At 47.3% G+C, this 17604-nt stretch overlaps 1 protein-coding gene across 1 annotated transcript in view; it reads right to left on the reverse strand.

Moving 5' to 3' along the window:
- Nucleotides 1-17604, reverse strand: part of LOC106560452 (collagen alpha-1(XXIV) chain) — a 199288-nt gene that overhangs the window by 40229 nt on the left and 141455 nt on the right. The window contains exons 33-43 of the mRNA XM_014123375.2: nt 15219-15272; nt 15044-15097; nt 14526-14579; nt 11231-11284; nt 10963-11070; nt 10682-10735; nt 10474-10581; nt 9495-9548; nt 7750-7803; nt 4697-4753; nt 3874-3927 (exon numbers count right to left, since the gene is read on the reverse strand). Of these exons, the coding sequence (XP_013978850.2) occupies nt 3874-3927; nt 4697-4753; nt 7750-7803; nt 9495-9548; nt 10474-10581; nt 10682-10735; nt 10963-11070; nt 11231-11284; nt 14526-14579; nt 15044-15097; nt 15219-15272 (705 nt within the window). The remainder of the gene's footprint in view (nt 1-3873; nt 3928-4696; nt 4754-7749; nt 7804-9494; nt 9549-10473; nt 10582-10681; nt 10736-10962; nt 11071-11230; nt 11285-14525; nt 14580-15043; nt 15098-15218; nt 15273-17604) is intronic.

A 17604-nucleotide genomic window follows, 5' to 3' on the forward strand; every position in this document is an offset into this window, starting at 1 on the left:
AATTGGATCTCAGGAGTGCTTACAACCTGGTGCGTATCCGGGAGGGGGATGAGTGGAAGACGACATTTAGTACCACCTCAGGGCACTATGAGTACCTCGTCATGCCGTACGGGTTGATGAATGCTCCATCAGTCTTCCAGGCCTTTGTTGACGAGATTTTCCGGGACCTGCACGGGCAGGGTGTAGTAGTGTATATCGACGACATTCTGATGTACTCCGCTACACGCACCGAGCATGTGTCCCTGGTGCGCAGGGTGCTTGGTCAACTGTTGGAGCATGACCTGTACGTCAAGGCTGAGAAATGTCTGTTCTTCCGACAGTCCGTCTCCTTCCTAGGGTACCGCATTTCCACTTCATGGGTGGAGATGGAGAGTGACCAGATTTCAGCCGTGCGTAATTGGCCGACTCCCACCCCAGTAAAAGAAGTGCAGCGGTTTTTAGGCTTTGCCAACTACTACCGGAGGTTTATCTGGGGTTTTGGTCAGGTAGCAGCTCCCATTACCTCACTGCTGAAGGGGGGACCGGTGCGGCTGCAGTGGTCAGTTGAGGCGAACAGGGCTTTTGGTCACCTGAAGGCTCTGTTTACCTCGGCTCCCGTGCTGGCTCATCCGGATCCCTCTTTGGCGTTCATAGTGGAGGTGGACGCGTCCGAGGCTGGGATAGGAGCCATGCTCTCTCAGCGCTCGGGCACGCCACCAAAGCTCTGCCCCTGTGCTTTCTTTTCGAAGAAGCTCAGCCCGGCGGAGCGAAACTATGATGTGGGGGACCGGGAGCTGTTGGCTGTTGTCAAGGCTCTGAAGGCATGGAGACATTGGCTTGAGGGAGCTAAACCCCCTTTTCTCATCTGGATTGACCACCGCAATCTGGAGTATATCCTGGCGGCGAGGAGACTGAACCCTCGCCAGGCAAGGTGGGCCATGTTTTTTACACGTTATGTTTTCACTCTATCCTACAGACCAGGTTCCCAGAATGCTAAGGCAGACGCACTGTCCCGGATGTATGACACAGAGGAGCGGTCTATGGATCATACTCCCATACTTCCAGCCTCTTGCCTGGTGGCACCGGTGGTGTGGGAGCTGGACGCGGACATCGAGCGGGCATTACGCACAGAGCCCACCCCCCCAGTGTCCAGCTGGGCGCTTGTACGTTCCGTCTGCTGTCCCTGACCGGTTGATCTATTGGGCCCACATATCACCCTCCTCTGGTCACCCTGGCATCGTTCGGATGGTGCGTTGCCTTAGTGGGAAGTACTGGTGGTCCACCTTGGCCAAGGATGTGAGGGTTTATGTTTCCTCCTGCTCGGTGTGCGCCCAGTGCAAGGCTCCCGGGCATCTGCCCAGAGGAAAGTGACAACCCCTACCCGTTCCACAACGGCCGTGGTCGCACCTGTTGGTGGACTTCCTGACGGATCTTCCTCCATCACAGGGCAACACCACGATCCTAGTCTCCTCCCGTCTCCTCCCTTTGCCCGGTCTCCCTACAGCCCTACAGACTGCGGAGGCCCTGTCTACACACGTCTTCCGGCACTACGGGGTGCCTGAGGACATAGTTTCTGATCGGGGTCCCGGGTTCACGTCCTGTGTCTGGAGAGCGTTCATGGAACGTCTGGGGGTCTCCGTCAGCCTCACCTCAGGTTTTCACCCCGAAAGTAACGGGCAGGTGGAGAGAGTAAACCAGGATGTGGGTAGGTTTCTGCGGTCATATTGCCAGGACCGGCCGGGGGAGTGGGACGCCGCCCATGTGCATCTGCAATGGGCCGTGAGGTGGCAGAAGGCGAGCGCTGACCGTCACCGCAGGATCGGGTCTGGCGCTTGACTCGGAACCTGCCCCTCCACCTGCCCTGCCGGAAGCTGGGTCCGCGGTTTGTGGGGCCATTCAAAGTCCTGAGGAGACTGAACGAGGTATCTTATACGTTACAGCTTCCCCCAGATTACCATATTAATCCCTTGTTCCATGTGTCTCTCCTCAGGCCAATGGTGGCTGGTCCACTCCAGGAAGCTGAGGTGCAGGAGGCCCCTCCGCCCCCTCTGGACATCGAGGGGGCCCCAGCGTATGCTGTTCGAGCCATCCTGGACTCGAGGCGTTGGGCGAGGGGCCTTCAGTACCTCGTGGAGTGGGAGGGGAGGGGTACGGTCCGGAGGAGTGATGCTGGGTGCCGGTGGAGAACGTCTTGAACCCTTCATTGCTGCGGGATTTCCACCGTCTCCACCCGGATCGCCCTGCGCCTCGTCCTCAGGGTCGTCCCCGAGGTCGGTGTCGGCGCGCTGCTGGAGCCGCGTGTCAAGGGGGGGGTACTGTCACGACTTCCGTCGAAGTCGGTCCCTCTCATTGTTCGGGCAGCGTTCGGCGGTCGACGTCACTGGCCTTCTAGCCACCGCCGATCCACTTTTCATTTTCCATTTGTTTTGTCTATGTCTTACACACCTGGTTTCACTCACCCAATTACCTGTTTATTATTTAACCCTCTGTTCCCCATGTTTGGTTGTGAGTGATTGTTTGTTGTATTGTGGTCCGTATTTGTGGGCATGGTAATTGTCTTGTATGTTGATGACTTTGAGTAAAGTTATTTTTATTTACTCATCTCTGCTGTCCTGCGCCTGACTCCTCCGCACCAGCTACACATAGATCTTTACACCGATCAATTATCGCAAAAGTTTGAAATGAAATAAGTTTGCTAATATGGGTGATTGTTAATGGGACAATTGATGGCTACAACCATCAAACTAGTAGTAACGTCAGTAGTTTAAATTTAATTTAAATAAATTGTGGTGCACATTGTTATAATCTCATCATTAGCACGTCTATTGAGGCAATTTATCACAATATGGATTTTTGTCCATATCGCTCAGCTCTAGGTGAAAAGCTACAGCTTCACAGTCATCTGAATTGGTGATATTGGAGGTTGAGTCAGGTCATTTAGAGACCCAGATGTCAGGGTTCAGCTAGCTGTGTCTTGGGTCACTACGGCTACACAAGGTTAGCTGTAATAAGCCTGATCTTTAGGTCGAAATGTTGCACAATAAAACTGTGGGCGTATTCAACTGTGTTCGCATATCTATCTTTCTTTCAACAGCACCATATAGTCCCCTAAGCTTCATACCATACGAATAGCAGAACCACAGAGTACTGTAGTTCACAGGCCAAGCTTTCTAGGTAGGCATTTTATTACATTGGGCTGCAGGTGGCTCAGACAAAATTTGCTCTATAAATTCACCACTCAGAAGGGGGGGAAGCCCCATAGGTCGACCCGCCGTGGCCAGTTAGAGTTAACATGCACGCACGCACACACACACACACACACACACACACACACACACACACACACACACACACACACACACACACACACACACACACACACACACACACACACACACACACACACACACACACACACACACACACACACACACACACACACACCGGATCCTGGAAGTCTCTCAAGCCTCTCAACAACTGCCAAATCAAGATTAGCAACCGAAGAAGAATGCTTATAAATGCTTAAAACCATTGTACTCTCTCTCTGAGGAGGGCGGCGCTTGGGCAAAGTGTTTATAGGAGGGGAGAGCTCTAGTAACCCTGCCGCAAGGGATTCTGGGATTTCGCTCTGCACAACTTTCATCTTGTACTGTTAACTTCGCACCTGACGTGAACCTGTGTGTGTGTTAGTTTTCAGTGTCTATGCCAAGAACACCAGATTTCCTCCTGACTAATCCCAAGGAATTCAGTAATCCGGGATGCTCCTGTCTCAGATGTGTGGTCTCAGGCCTGCTTTAATACAGCACCAAAGAAATGAATGGAAACGGAACAGAAAAACCGCCAGAAAAGTGATTTTTGATACATTTGATGTTGTGGTTTATATGGTGGTTTTACCTGATATCCCTCATCTCCAGGCTCTCCGCGGTCTCCTCGCTCACCCGGGAGACCCTGCCCAAACACACACATACATTAGGGCTCTGAATCTTTTAGGAAAGGCTGTATTTCACCTTAAACTCTCTGAGCCAACTTGATAACACAATACCTTCCTTCTTATAGTTTACACTGCTTACAATCTATGCTGAGGGCCATCTACTGTAGCGTTTTGGCACAGGTGGTTGGTGGCACCTTATTTGAGGAGAACGGGCTTGTGGTAAAAAAAAAAAACTAGGCAAACCAGTTAAGAACAAATTCTTATTTACAATGACGACCTACACTGGCCAAACCCAGACAACGGTGTGCCAATTGTGAGCCACCCTATGGGACTCCCAATCACGGCTGGTTGTGATACAGCCTGGATTTGAACCAGGGTGTCTGTTGTGACGTCTCTAGTACTGAGATGCAGTGCCTTAGACCACAGCGCCACTCGGGAGCCCAACACAGACTCCAGTAATGACTGGAGAGGAATCGGTGAAATGGTATCAAACACATCAAATGCATTGGTTTCCAGGTGTTTGATGCCATTGCATTCGCTCCGTTCTGTACATTATTTTAAGCCATTCTCCCCTCAGCAGCCTCCACAAAGCGGTTTTGGACATCCACTCTCTTGGACCTCTGTCAAGCATGGTTGGAGAACTATGCCTCAAGCAACACCACTATTAGAAAACGGTTAATATAATGCTTTCATAGGGTGCCATTCTGGACATCACCTCTGACTCAGCCCTAAGCCACACACACATATAGGAAGAGGACAGGTAAGTTGAAGGAAGGCGAGACCTACTGGTTCACCTAGTGGCCCGGCAGGTCCTGGGGTCTTACTGTCTTCTCCGGGGTAACCCTGGAACACCATACCAAAATACACTCAGTACACTCTGCCACAACAGTAAAATGACACAGCATGCCAAAATGCGCCCATCCAACTCTGGCACAACAAACTTTATTTTTTATTTTATTTTTTATTTCACCTTTATTTAACCAGGTAGGCCAGTTGAGAACAAGTTCTTATTTACAACTGTGACCTGGCCAAGATAAAGCCAAGCAGTGCGACAAAAACAACAACACAGAGTCACACATGGGATAAACAAATGTACAGTCAATAACACAATTGAAAAATCTATACACAGTGTGTTCAAATGTAGTAAGATTAGGGAGGTAAGGCAATAAATAGGCCATAGTGGCGAAATAATGACAATTTAGCATTAACACTGGAGTGATAGATGTGCAGATGATGATGTGCAAGTAGAGATACTGGGGTGCAAAAGAGCAAAAATAAATAACAATATGGGGATGAGGTAGTTGGATGGGCTATTTACAGATGGGCTATGTACAGGTGCAGTGATCGGTGAACTGCTCTGACAGCTGATGCTTAAAGCTAGTGAGGGAGATATAAGTCTCCAGCTTCAGTGATTTTTGCAATTTGTTCCAGTCATTGGCAGCAGAGAACTGTAAGGAAAGGCGGCCAAATGAGGACTTGGCTTTGGGGATGACCAGTGAAATATACCTGCTGTAGCACGTGCTATGGGTGGGTGTTGCTATGGTGACCAGTGAGCTGAGATAAGGCGGGGCTTTACCGAGCAAAGACTTTTAGATGACCTGGAGCCAGTGGGCTTGGCGACGAATATGAAGCAAGGGGCAGCCAACGAGAGTATACATGTCGCAGTTGGGGGTAATATATGGGGCTTTGGTGACAAAACGGATGGCACTGTGATAGACTGCATCCAATTTGCTGAGTAGAGTGTTGGAGGCTATTTTGGAAATGACATCGCGGAAGTCAAGGATCGGTAGGATAGTCAGTTTTATGAGGATATGTTTAGCAGCATGAGTGAAGGAAGCTTTGATGCGAAATAGGAAGCCGATTCTAGATTTAATTTTGGATTGGAGATGCTTAATGTGAGTCTGGAAGGAGAGTTTACAGTCTAACCAGACACCTAGGTATTTGCAGTTGTCCACATATTCTAAGTCAGAAGCGTCCAGAGTAGTGATTCTGGACGGGCGGGCAGGTGCGGGCAGCGATCGGTTGAAGAGCATGCATTTATCGGTGACCCGATCCTGTAGGTTCATGCTCTACAACATTCGCAGAGTACGACCCTGCCTCACACAGGAAGCGGCGCAGGTCCTAATCCAGGCACTTGTCATCTCCCGTCTGGATTACTGCAACTCGCTGTTGGCTGGGCTCCCTGCCTGTGCCATTAAACCCCTACAACTCATCCAGAACGCCGCAGCCCGTCTGGTGTTCAACCTTCCCAAGTTCTCTCACGTCACCCCGCTCCTCCGCTCTCTCCACTGGCTTCCAGTTGAAGCTCGCATCCGCTACAAGACCATGGTGATTTCCTACGGAGCTGTGAAGGGAACGGCACCTCCATACCTTCAGGCTCTGATCAGGCCCTACACCCAAACAAGGGCACTGCGTTCATCCACCTCTGGCCTGCTGGCCCCCCTACCTCTGAGGAAGCACAGTTCCCGCTCAGCCCAGTCAAAACTGTTCGCTGCTCTGGCACCCCAATGGTGGAACAAGCTCCCTCACGACGCCAGGACAGCGGAGTCAATCACCACCTTCCGGAGACACCTGAAACCCCACCTCTTTAAGGAATACCTAGGATAGGATAAAGTAATCCTTCTAACCCCCCCCCTTAAAAGATTTAGATGCACTATTGTAAAGTGGTTGTTCCACTGGATATCATAAGGTGAATGCACCAATTTGTAAGTCGCTCTGGATAAGAGCGTCTGCTAAATGACTTAAATGTAATGTAAATGTAATTTAGTTTTACTTGCATTTAAGAACAGTTGGAGGCCACGGAAGGAGTGTTGTATGGCATTGAAGCTCGTCTGGAGGTTTGTTAACACAGTGTCCAAAGAAGGGCCAGAAGTATACAGAATGGTGTCGTCTGCATAGAGGTGGATCAGAGAATCACCAGCAGCAAGAGCGACATCATTGATATATACAGAGAAAAGAGTCGGCCCGGGAATTGAACCTTGTGGCACCCCCATAGAGACTGCCAGAGGTCTTGACAACAGGCCCTCCGATTTGACACACTGAACTCTATCTGAGAAGCAGTTGGTGAACCAGGCGAGGCAGTCATTTGAGAAACAAAGGCTGTTGAGTCTGTCGAAAGCCTTGGCCAGGTCGATGAAGACGGCTGCACAGTACTGTCTTTTATCGATGGCAGTTATGATATCGTTTAGGACCTTGAGTGTGGCTGAGGTCCACCCATGACCAGCTCGGAAACCAGATTGCATAGCGGAGAAGGTACGGTGGGATTCGAAATGGTCGGTGATCTGTTTGTTAACTTGGCTTTTGAAGAATTTAGAAAGGCAGGGCAGGATGGATATAGGTCTGTAACAGTTTGGGTCTAGAGTGTCTCCCCCTTTGAAGAGGGGGAGGCCACGGCAGCTTTCCAATCTTTAGGGATCTCAGACGATACGAAAGAGAGGTTGAACAGGCTAGTAATAGAGGGTAACAACAATTACGGCAGATAATTTTAAAAAGAGAGGGTCCAGATTGTCTAGCCCAGCTGATTTGTAGGGGTCAAGATTTTGCACCTCTTTCAGAACATCAGCTATCTGGATTTGGGTGAAGGAGAGGTGGGGGGGGCTTGGGCAAGTTGCCGCGGGGGGTGCACCTTATAACTCAGGACATTTTGTCTGAAATATGCTGAACACCGCATTCTAAGATTTATAGTTTACATGACTTTATCACAAGTAGGATATTGACACAAACGAACTAAGCCTTCGTGGAGAACTAAAGTACAGTACATGGCATATATCTTCAAAAGGCTGAAAACATAACACTGTGTGTAGGAGGAGGACAAAAAAACATGCAAATGCATAGGGTACCTTTTCACCTTTGGGTCCAGGTGGTCCTATGGGTCCTGGTTTGCCGGCGTGACCCTAAGAATAACCAAACCCATGATTATTCACCTATATCTATGTCATATGCTGCATAATATTCAAAGAACCCATAACTCACGGTCGACAGACAGTACAATAACACATAACTTGACACGGCGTGGTTGGTCAACATAGTGTTAATCATGATGCTTTATTATAAACACACTCAGGACAGCAAGGGAGAAAAATATATCCCTGGTATAATGACATATGTCAGGACCACAGAAATCATTCAACAACTTGGGTGGGTGTGTGATTGAGCTAAGAGTGAGTGTACAGTACAAACAGACTAAAAAGGAACAACGTGAACTTGTAGTGCCCCTGCATCATTACGAAACTAAAAGCCAGAATGAGATTGGCGATGACCTGGCGTCCTCTGGAGTTGCCAGAGGTTTTGGTTATAATGGTTTGAGGTTGACCATATCCAATTTATTCTTTGTTCTTGTTTGGAAGGTGTGTGTTTTCTGTGATATTGAGGTGAATCTCTCTGTCTAGTTGTGTTTGACTGAAAACCAGAATGAAGACTGGCTGTGGAGGGTTTTGGGTTTGGCTTTCTTCTCTGTTCTGGCAGTCTGTTTGCTGTGGTATTGATTCGACACCAGGTGTTATGTTGTCAATTGTATTTGGCTGCAGAGAACTGTTAGTATATGTGTGTGTGTGTGTTAACATGGTATTGATTCACTGGGGTGAATCTCCCTGAGGTGAAGAGACTGGGGGGAATCTCCCTGAGGTGAAGAGACTGGGGTGAATCTCCCTGAGGTGAAGAGACTGGGGTGAATCTCTCTGAGGTGAAGAGACTGGGGTGAATCTCTCTGAGGTGAAGAGGCTGGGGTGAATCTCTCTGAGGTGAAGAGACTGGGGTGAATCTCTCTGAGGTGAAGAGACTGGGGTGAATCTCCCTGAGGTGAAGAGACTGGGGTGAATCTCTCTGAGGTGAAGAGACTGGGGTGAATCTCCCTGAGGTGAAGAGACTGGGGTGAATCTCTCTGAGGTGAAGAGACTGGGGTGAATCTCCCTGAGGTGAAGAGACTGGGGTGAATCTCTCTGAGGTGAAGAGACTGGGGTGAATCTCTCTGAGGTGAAGAGACTATGGTGAATCTCTCTGAGGTGAAGAGACTATGGTGAATCTTTCTGAGGTGAAGAGACTGGGGTGAATCTCCCTGAGGTGAAGTGACTGGGGTGAATCTCTCTGAGGTGAAGAGACTATGGTGAATCTCTGTGAGGTGAAGAGACTTATGGTGAATCTCTCTGAGGTGAAGAGACTGGGGTGAATCTCTCTGAAGTGAAGAGACTGGGTAAATCTCTCTGAGGTGAAGAGACTGGGGTGAATCTCTCTGAAGTGAAGAGACTGGGTAAATCTCTCTGAGGTGAAGAGACTGGGGTGAATCTCTCTTAGGGGAAGATAGCTGATCTGATAAGGAAGTCAGGAGTCATGACTTGATGTCACCATAACAGAACAGGGCTTAGAATACCTTTGTTGCATACCTGTGTTGTTATTAGTGATTGAAGAGACACACATGCCCTTAAGAAACACTTTAGAGTTATTGGTGAACGTGTCTGTGTGTGTGTCTGTGTGTATGAGTGTGTACAAGTGAGTGAGTCAGTGAGTGAGATCGAGATTTGAGATTGCGAGAGAGAGAGAGAGAGATAAAGAGAAGTGTGTTGTTGTAGAGCAGACAGGAATAACTCACTGTGTATCCTCCAATTCCAGGCATCCCCTCAGGCCCCATAACTCCTGGACGACCCTGAAAATCATGCAGAAAACAGACACATTCATTTTTAAAACCATTTGTTTTGCTATTCTATCTGCACTATGTGGTTATGCTGAATATAACCTTAGAGTTAAACGTTAAGGACCTATGCAGGCTGCATCCCTGGACCTGAGGTGTTGTATGACACTAAGCCATACATCTTTCCTTTCCCAGCTATCACAACAGAGTTTTCATGGCATAGCACTGGCCTGGGAAAGGAGTTTTCCTTCCTCTATGTCTTCCTGTGTGATCCCGTGCTCCAGGGGAAAAACGGTTATTTAAAGCCTTTGCTCTGCTTTTGACATCTGTTTTTTACAACTCATAACAGAAAATCTGATAGGCCTATTGCTTGTCTTCAAACACTACCGGATTAGCAACCTGCTAATTGCTATACAAAACAGAGGGAGATTAGCTTTAGAGATTAGGAAAGATCTCAGATCACTTCTGCTTAGTCTGAGCTACTGGTCCGACAGAGGCTTTGCCAGGTTTGAATAATGTAATATGAGGTCATTCATTCAGGGAAACTTAGAGAGAGGGAGAGAGGGAAACTTAGGAAGTTCATCAACATTATTTATATAAAATATTACAGGCCTGCCAATGACTTGGGAATTATGCAATTTGTCAATTGTGAGTATGTGTGTGTATATCAACATGTATTTCTACTGGGTGGTAGGATGCTGAGTGTGTTACCTCATCTCAACCAACACAAGGACACAAGGAAACAGCTCCATTCATTTCAAGTGTTTCTTGTTGAGACTGAATGGAGGCTGCTGTCCTCTTGGCCACTCCAGTGACCTGAACAACACAATAACCTGATAGACTCCCTTCAGTACTAATGAGGGACACTTTCCTACACATATTGCCCACATAGGAAGTTAGGAGGGGTGAGAACTCAGAGAATACATAACTGGACACTGACCGCAGGGCCTCTGGTTCCTCTGGCTCCTTTCAGTCCCGTCCCTCCTTCCTGGCCGATGTCCCCGATGTCCCCTGTCTCACCGATAGGACCTGGTTTGCCAGCCTCACCCTGAAAACAGAACAACAGTAAAGCTGTGAGAGCATGGACACCCATGAGGAATCGATGATGTCATTTATCAACACATGCTAATAGTAAAACAGGTGTGTACCTTCTTGCCATGCCGTCCTCGGTTGCCGGGGGGACCCTGTTTCCCCTCTGGACCCTGGAAGAGAGGCAAACTCATTAGAGACACTGGGAGACAAAATGGCTGCTGACAAAATCATCTTATTTGTTACAATTCCATTGTGACAGTGACCTCACTGAACGCCAAGTGCCCCAGAATACTGACCCCTACTGGGACACATTGGCATCATTACCTACTGTACGGCTTAATTGTTGTATCATTATTATTTTTTGTCATAAGTTTAGCTAATAAACGGACACACTTACAGAGAAACCACGTTTTCCAGCCACTCCGGTGGTTCCAGGAGGCCCAGGGTCTCCCTCTATCCCCCTGTCCCCTGCCTCGCCCATGGGCCCACAGTCACCTGGCTCTCCCTGAGAGAGAGAGAGAGAGAGAGAGAGAGAGAAGAGAAAGATCAAGATCACAAGAAAGAAAGAGTAGGAGAGTGAAGAGACATAGGTTCTAGGAGGCTTCTGAAGTAGGAGCAATAACAGCAAAGGACTTTTCATTTAGCTTATTGTCCAGTGTGTTTACCTTTGGTCCATCTTTTCCCTGGGGCCCGTCCTCGCCAGCAGGACCTGGAAGACCCTACAAACACAGCATCACATTTATTTCAGCCAACCATGGTCACTGCTGTTACAATTAATACCATGCTAATATGTTCCTATGGAATGTTTAGGCTTTACTGTCCAGTATGTATAGTTGACTCATATGTATGTAGGCTTACACAGACCCACAGGGCATGAAACATGTTGTACATTGGATAGAGCCTGACTGTGACGATTATATTTTCCTTCCGTTATATGTAAGCCATTGTGATTACAGTTTTTGCCGATTGCTTACACACTGAAAGTGAATTCTTAGACAGAAGCATCAAAACCTTAACTTTTGTAACCATGCCTTAAACAAAGGCACCAAAAGTACAAACACATTTTCTGCTTTGCACTTTGTTTGCAATTCTGCAACACACTTGCAAAACACTACACACTGTTTCATACACTAGACATTTCGTTCAAGAATGAAATCTCTTGCAATCATTGGGAAAACACTTCTATTCAAAATGCAAAACATTCCTGAAATTGGCGTCACCCACACATGAAAACATTTATACAGTAATTGAACACCAATTAGTCTGAGCCTTAGCAATACAAATAGACCTCAGGTAAGCTCACTTCTTTTGTGAGAACTTTGCAAACATGGAGGCAGTGAGAGCGAGAGGAAGTGGAAGAGGAAGAGAGGAGTAGGAGGAGGACAAGAACAAAGAAGGGGACCAGGCAATAGACGGAGACATATTTCTGATGACATTAGGGCCACTTTGGTGGACCATGTCATAAATCATGGCCTGACGATGAGGGAGCCTGGGCAGAGGGTCCAGCCCAACCTGAGTCGCTACACGGTAGCATCCATAATACGGACATTTAGACTGGAGAACAGGTATGTCTTCAACTTTCTACACTAGACTGTACCTATGTAATTGTTGCACATCATTCTGCATCACAGTACAATACAATGTAGTCCTACAATATTAGGTCTATGCTCCTCAGTGAACAAAAAAAATAGGTATAGTGTTGTGAAGTACATGTAATACAGTGTTGATGTTACTGTGTACAGTATGACAGTACAGTATGTAAAAAAGAACCTAACCAATGACATCATATTCTTGCATTTTCTACAGAACTGCCAGACGACCTCCTGAGGGTGGAAGGCCACGTCTGTTCACCATGAACAGGAACTGGCCGTTGTCAATCTAGTGTTGGCAAACAACACCATCCGCCTACATCAACTAGGAGAGCAAATCACTGCAGATCACACAACATTCCATAACATCAACCGTGTCAGTATGTCCACACTCTGCCACATCTTGTGTCAACACCAACTTACGATGAAGCAGCTGTACAGGGTTCCATTTGAGAGGAACAGCGTTAGTCAAAGACCTTCGCTATGACTATGTGCAAGTAAGTGTCACTACCATTAACTGTAATACACTAATGGCAGTAGATTGTGGCTTATTGGCACTGCATAGATACATTCAGACAAAGCAGTATGTGACAAAGCAGGTGTGTGGGGGGGGGGGGGGGCACCTGCCTTGCCTGTAGCTTGTAGTTTTGACTGAATGTGTCTGACCCAACCACACTCCCATCCCCATGCTTGTATGAAAATGTAGACATTGTAGTCCTGTGTTTTGAGTTACACCATATTCACAGTACAGTGTATGCATTTTCTGTTACAGAGAGTCCTGGACTTTGATGCAGCCTCATGAGTTCATTTTCATTGATGAAACTGGATTCAATCTGGCTAAAACCAGGTGTCGGGGCCGAAATGTTGTAGGACAAAGAGTCGTTGTGAATGTCCCTGGGCAGCGAGGGGAAATGTCACCTTGTGTGACGCCATTAGTCTGCAAGGAGTTCTACATCACCATGCCACCCTAGGTCCCTACAATACTGCACACATAATCATATTTCTGGATGCACTACATAATGCAGTTGTACAGGACGGACCAGAGCAGCCCAGGTTTGTTGTCATCTGTGATAATGTTAGTTTCCACCGGGATGCTCTGGTCAGGGACTGGTTCACCAACCACAATAACTTCACAGTTGTATACTTGCCCCCTTACTCCCCATTTCTCAATCCGATTGAGGAATTATTTTCGGCTTGGCGTTGGAAAGTGTATGAACGCCAACCACATGCCAGCCTGCCTCTTCTGCAATGGAAGAGGCATGCGGAGACATTGAGGTGGGGTCAGTCCAGGGTTGGATATGGCATGCAAGGCGTTATTTTCCCTGTTGCCTAGCCAGGGATGACATTGCTTGTGATGTGGATGAGGTGATGTGGCCAGACCCTAACAGAAGGTGGGATCCATAAACCATCCACCCCATCCCTTACAATACTATTTTTTATTTACCACTGCACTGTAATTTTTTTAATTTCCGTGACTTTACAGTAACATATTGTATTGATTACTGTACTTCTACCTATCTTTGTGTTTTTTTGTTGTAAAAACCTGCAATTACAAAAAAATAAGCTGTACATATATTTTTTTTAAGCCTTTCTATTTTTGTGTTCATTGAAATGTGAGTAGATATACTGGAACAATCTTTCACAGAAGCCTGTATGAGAAAATGGGTATAAGGTATACAAAGTACTAAAGACAGCAGTGTTTTGTATAAAGTACACTAGTGTGTTGTTGCTGCTTTGAAAGAGTAATTCAAATGGTGCATGTGCATACCATTTTGTTGGAAAAATGCTATTTTGAAAAAGGATTGTTAGGTTTTGATTACAGAGGTTCATTTTGACATAGAAGTGAGATGTTAATCTTAAGTGTTGTGTCTTATTTGGCTTGTGTGTAGAGTTGACACAATGAGTCAAATACCGCAACAAGTGTGTAAGCAATCGCTGTTTTCTCGATTACATATACAAATCCTAAGTGTCTGGAGGTTAAAAAAAAAGCCCAGTGGAATTGATGTATTAGCGGCAATAAGAATGTACAATAAAAACAGTGTGATTGTTTGAATAATCATAAACAGGATCTCTGAGAGTAAGCTTTGACATAAAGGACCCTCTCTCTCTACAGTGCTTTCCCCTGGCCCAAGAAGAGGGGGAGAGAGGCTCCTCCGACATCCCTGAAGGTTATTGATACAGTCCAACAGACAAAAACAAATCAGTCTCAACTCTGCCCTGGCCTTCGCCGGGCCCAGGGATTACACATCTCCATCAAATGAGGGCACAGTAAATATACGGGCATATCGGATTCTCCCAAACACAAGCAGAGCAGGATTAGGAGCATAGACTGTGTTTAGAAGGTCTTGTGAAGGACTCAGTCAGGACTCACTCTCATTCCCTGCTGTCCTTGTTCCCCCTCTCCTCCAACCGGCCCCCCGTGGCCCTGCAGGGACACAACAACAGAGGTGCTCAGGAGTTTATACAAAATAAGACAAGCTCAACTCTAAGTTCTGTAAATGAGTCTTGAGGTACTGTAGGCCAGGAGTATTCCAACTTCCAAATAAAATATTACTTAGATTTAAGTACTTTATTTGCGAGTTTTGACTGTGTTTTTCATAGTGCTCAGGAGGTCACGTCCCCTCAGGGGGACATAACCCAAAACAGGGCTGAACAGATGCCATGGCCCTCCAAGAGGCTTCTGGGTACTAATAGGACCTGGTACCGCTCTCAGCTTAACATTGACATCTTTTTTATATTTTTCATACCTATGGTATGTTGAGGTACATCTTCTGTACAAGTTCAATGGGTGAGTAGGCAAAGCAGTAAACTTCACTAGCATGTTGTCTGATTTGTCATTTTGTTTTGGGGGTTTTAAAACCCAAATCAGTAATTCTCTAGGACACTAACCTTTATCCCAGGTTCTCCAACTGGACCTGGCTCCCCCTCTCCGCCAGGAGTGCCCTGTGGAAAGAGAGAGAAGTAAAACAAAGTGTGTGTGTGTGTGTGTGTGTCCAGAAGTAAAGTGAAAATCACAGTGAAACGACAACAAAATAATGAGATCCAATCTTGATATTACAGTTACCTCATGTCCTTGCTCTCCGTCAGGTCCTGCGTCCCCCACGGGTCCTTTGGGCCCCTAGAGGAGAAAAACAGCCAATCAGAGGCCACAGGGGTTACTGTGATATCATGTGATGTGGTGCATCATGGTTTGATTGTGTTCAAAGTAACAACTGATCCATAACATATACCTACCCTAACCAGAAACCGTGGACGGATGGCGGCATTCGCGCAAAACTGAAAGCGTGATCCACCGCATTTAACCATGGAAAGAGGTCTGGGAGTATGTCTGAATATAAACAGCATAGCTATTCCCTCTGCAAGGCAATCAAACAAGCGAAACCCCAGTACAGCGACAAGGTGAACAGCGACAAATTCAACGACTCAGACACGAGACGTATGTGGCAGGTTCTACAAGAAATCACGGACTACAAAAAGAAATCCAGCCAAGTCACGGACACCGATGTCACACTTCCAGACAAACAAAACACCTTCTTTGCCCGCTGTGAGAATAATACAGTACCACTGTCGCGGCTCGCTAACAAGGACTGTGCCCACCCCTCTCCTTCTCCATGGCTGATGTGAGTAAAACATTTAAACCTGTTAACCCTCGCAAGGCTGCTGGCCCAGACGGCATCCCTAGCCGCATCCTCAAAGCATGTGCAGAACAGCTGGCTTGTGTGTTTACGGACATATGCAAATGCTCCCTATCTCAGTCTGTTGTCCCCACATGCTTCAAGATGGCATCCATTGTTCCTGTACCCAAGAAGGCAAAGATAACTGAAATAAATGACTACCGCCCCGTAGCACTCACTTCTGTTATCATGAAGTGCTTTGAGAGACTAGTCAAGGATCATATCACTTCCACCTTACCAGCCACCTTAGTCCCACTTCAGTTTGCATACTGTCCCAACAGGTCCACAGACGATGCAATCACCATCACACTGCCCTATCTCATCTGGACAAAAGGAATACCTTCGTAAGAATGCTGTTCATTGACTACCACTCAGCATTCAACACCATAATACCCTCCAAGCTCATCATCAAGCTGGAGGCCCTGGGTCTCCACCCCACCCTGTGCAATTGGGTCCTGGACTTTCTGACAGGCCGCCCCCAGGTGGTGAAGGTAGGAAACAACATCTCCACTTCGCTGATCCTCAACACTCAGCCCCCTCCTGTACTCCCTGTTCACCCACGACTGCGTGGCCATGCAAGCCTCCAACTCAATCATCAAGTTTGAAGACGACACAACAGTAGTGGGCTTGATCACCAACAACGACGAGACCACCTACAGGGAGGAGGTGAGGGCACTCGGAGTGTGGTGTCAGGAAAACAACCTCTCACTCAATGTCAACAAAACAAAGGAGATGATCGTGGACTTCAGCAAAGAGCAGAGGCAGCACCCCCCTATCCTCATTGAAGGGACAGCAGTTATAAGGGCACAAGGCGAGACCCAAATGCAGACAGGAAGCAGATGGTTGAGCTCCGATACTTATTATAACAAAAGGGGTAGGGAAAAGGCAGGTCGGGTACAGGCGAGAGTTCATAAACCAGGTCAGAGTCCAAACAGTACCAGGCGATAGACAGGCTCGAGGTCAGGACAGGCAAGCGGATTCGGCGTCAGGACAGGCAAGGGTCAAAACCAGGAGGGCTAGGAAAAAACAGAGACTGGGAAAGATAGGAGCTAGTAAAAATGCTGGTTGACTTGGCAAAACAAGACAAACTGGCACAGAGAGAGGAAACACAGGGATAAATACACCGGGGACTAATGGGGAAAACAGGTGACACCTGGAGGTGGGAGACAATCACAAAGACAGGTGGAACAGATCAGGGCGTGACAGCAGGGCATGACAGCAGTGGAGAAGGTGGAAAGTTTTGAGTTCCTCGGCGTACACATCACGGACAAACTGAAATGGTCCATCCACACAGACAGTGTGGTGAAGAACCTCAGGAGGCTGAAGAAATTTGGCTTGTCACCCAGAACCCTGACAAACTTTTACAGATGCACAATCGAGAGCATCTTGTCGGGCTGTGTCATAGCCTGGTACGGCAACTGCACCGCCCTCAACCGCAAGGCTTTCCAGAGGGTGGTGCAGTCTGTACAACGCATCACTGGGGGCAAACTACCTGCCCTCCATGACACCTACAGCACCTGATGTCACAGGAAGGCCAAAAACATAATCAAGGACATCAACCACCAGAGCCACTGCCTGTTCACACTGCTACCATCCAGAAGGTAAGGTCAGTACAGGTACATCAAAGCTGGGACCGAGAGACTGAAAAACAGCTTCTATCTTAAGGCCATCAGACTGCTAAACAACAATCACTAACTCAGAGAGGCTGCTGCCTACATTGAGACCCAATCGCTGGCGACTTTAATAAATGGATCACTAGTCACTTTATACAATGCA

This window comes from Salmo salar, chromosome ssa10 (assembly GCF_905237065.1).
Source record: "Salmo salar chromosome ssa10, Ssal_v3.1, whole genome shotgun sequence".
Classification (NCBI taxonomy): Eukaryota; Metazoa; Chordata; class Actinopteri; order Salmoniformes; family Salmonidae; genus Salmo; species Salmo salar.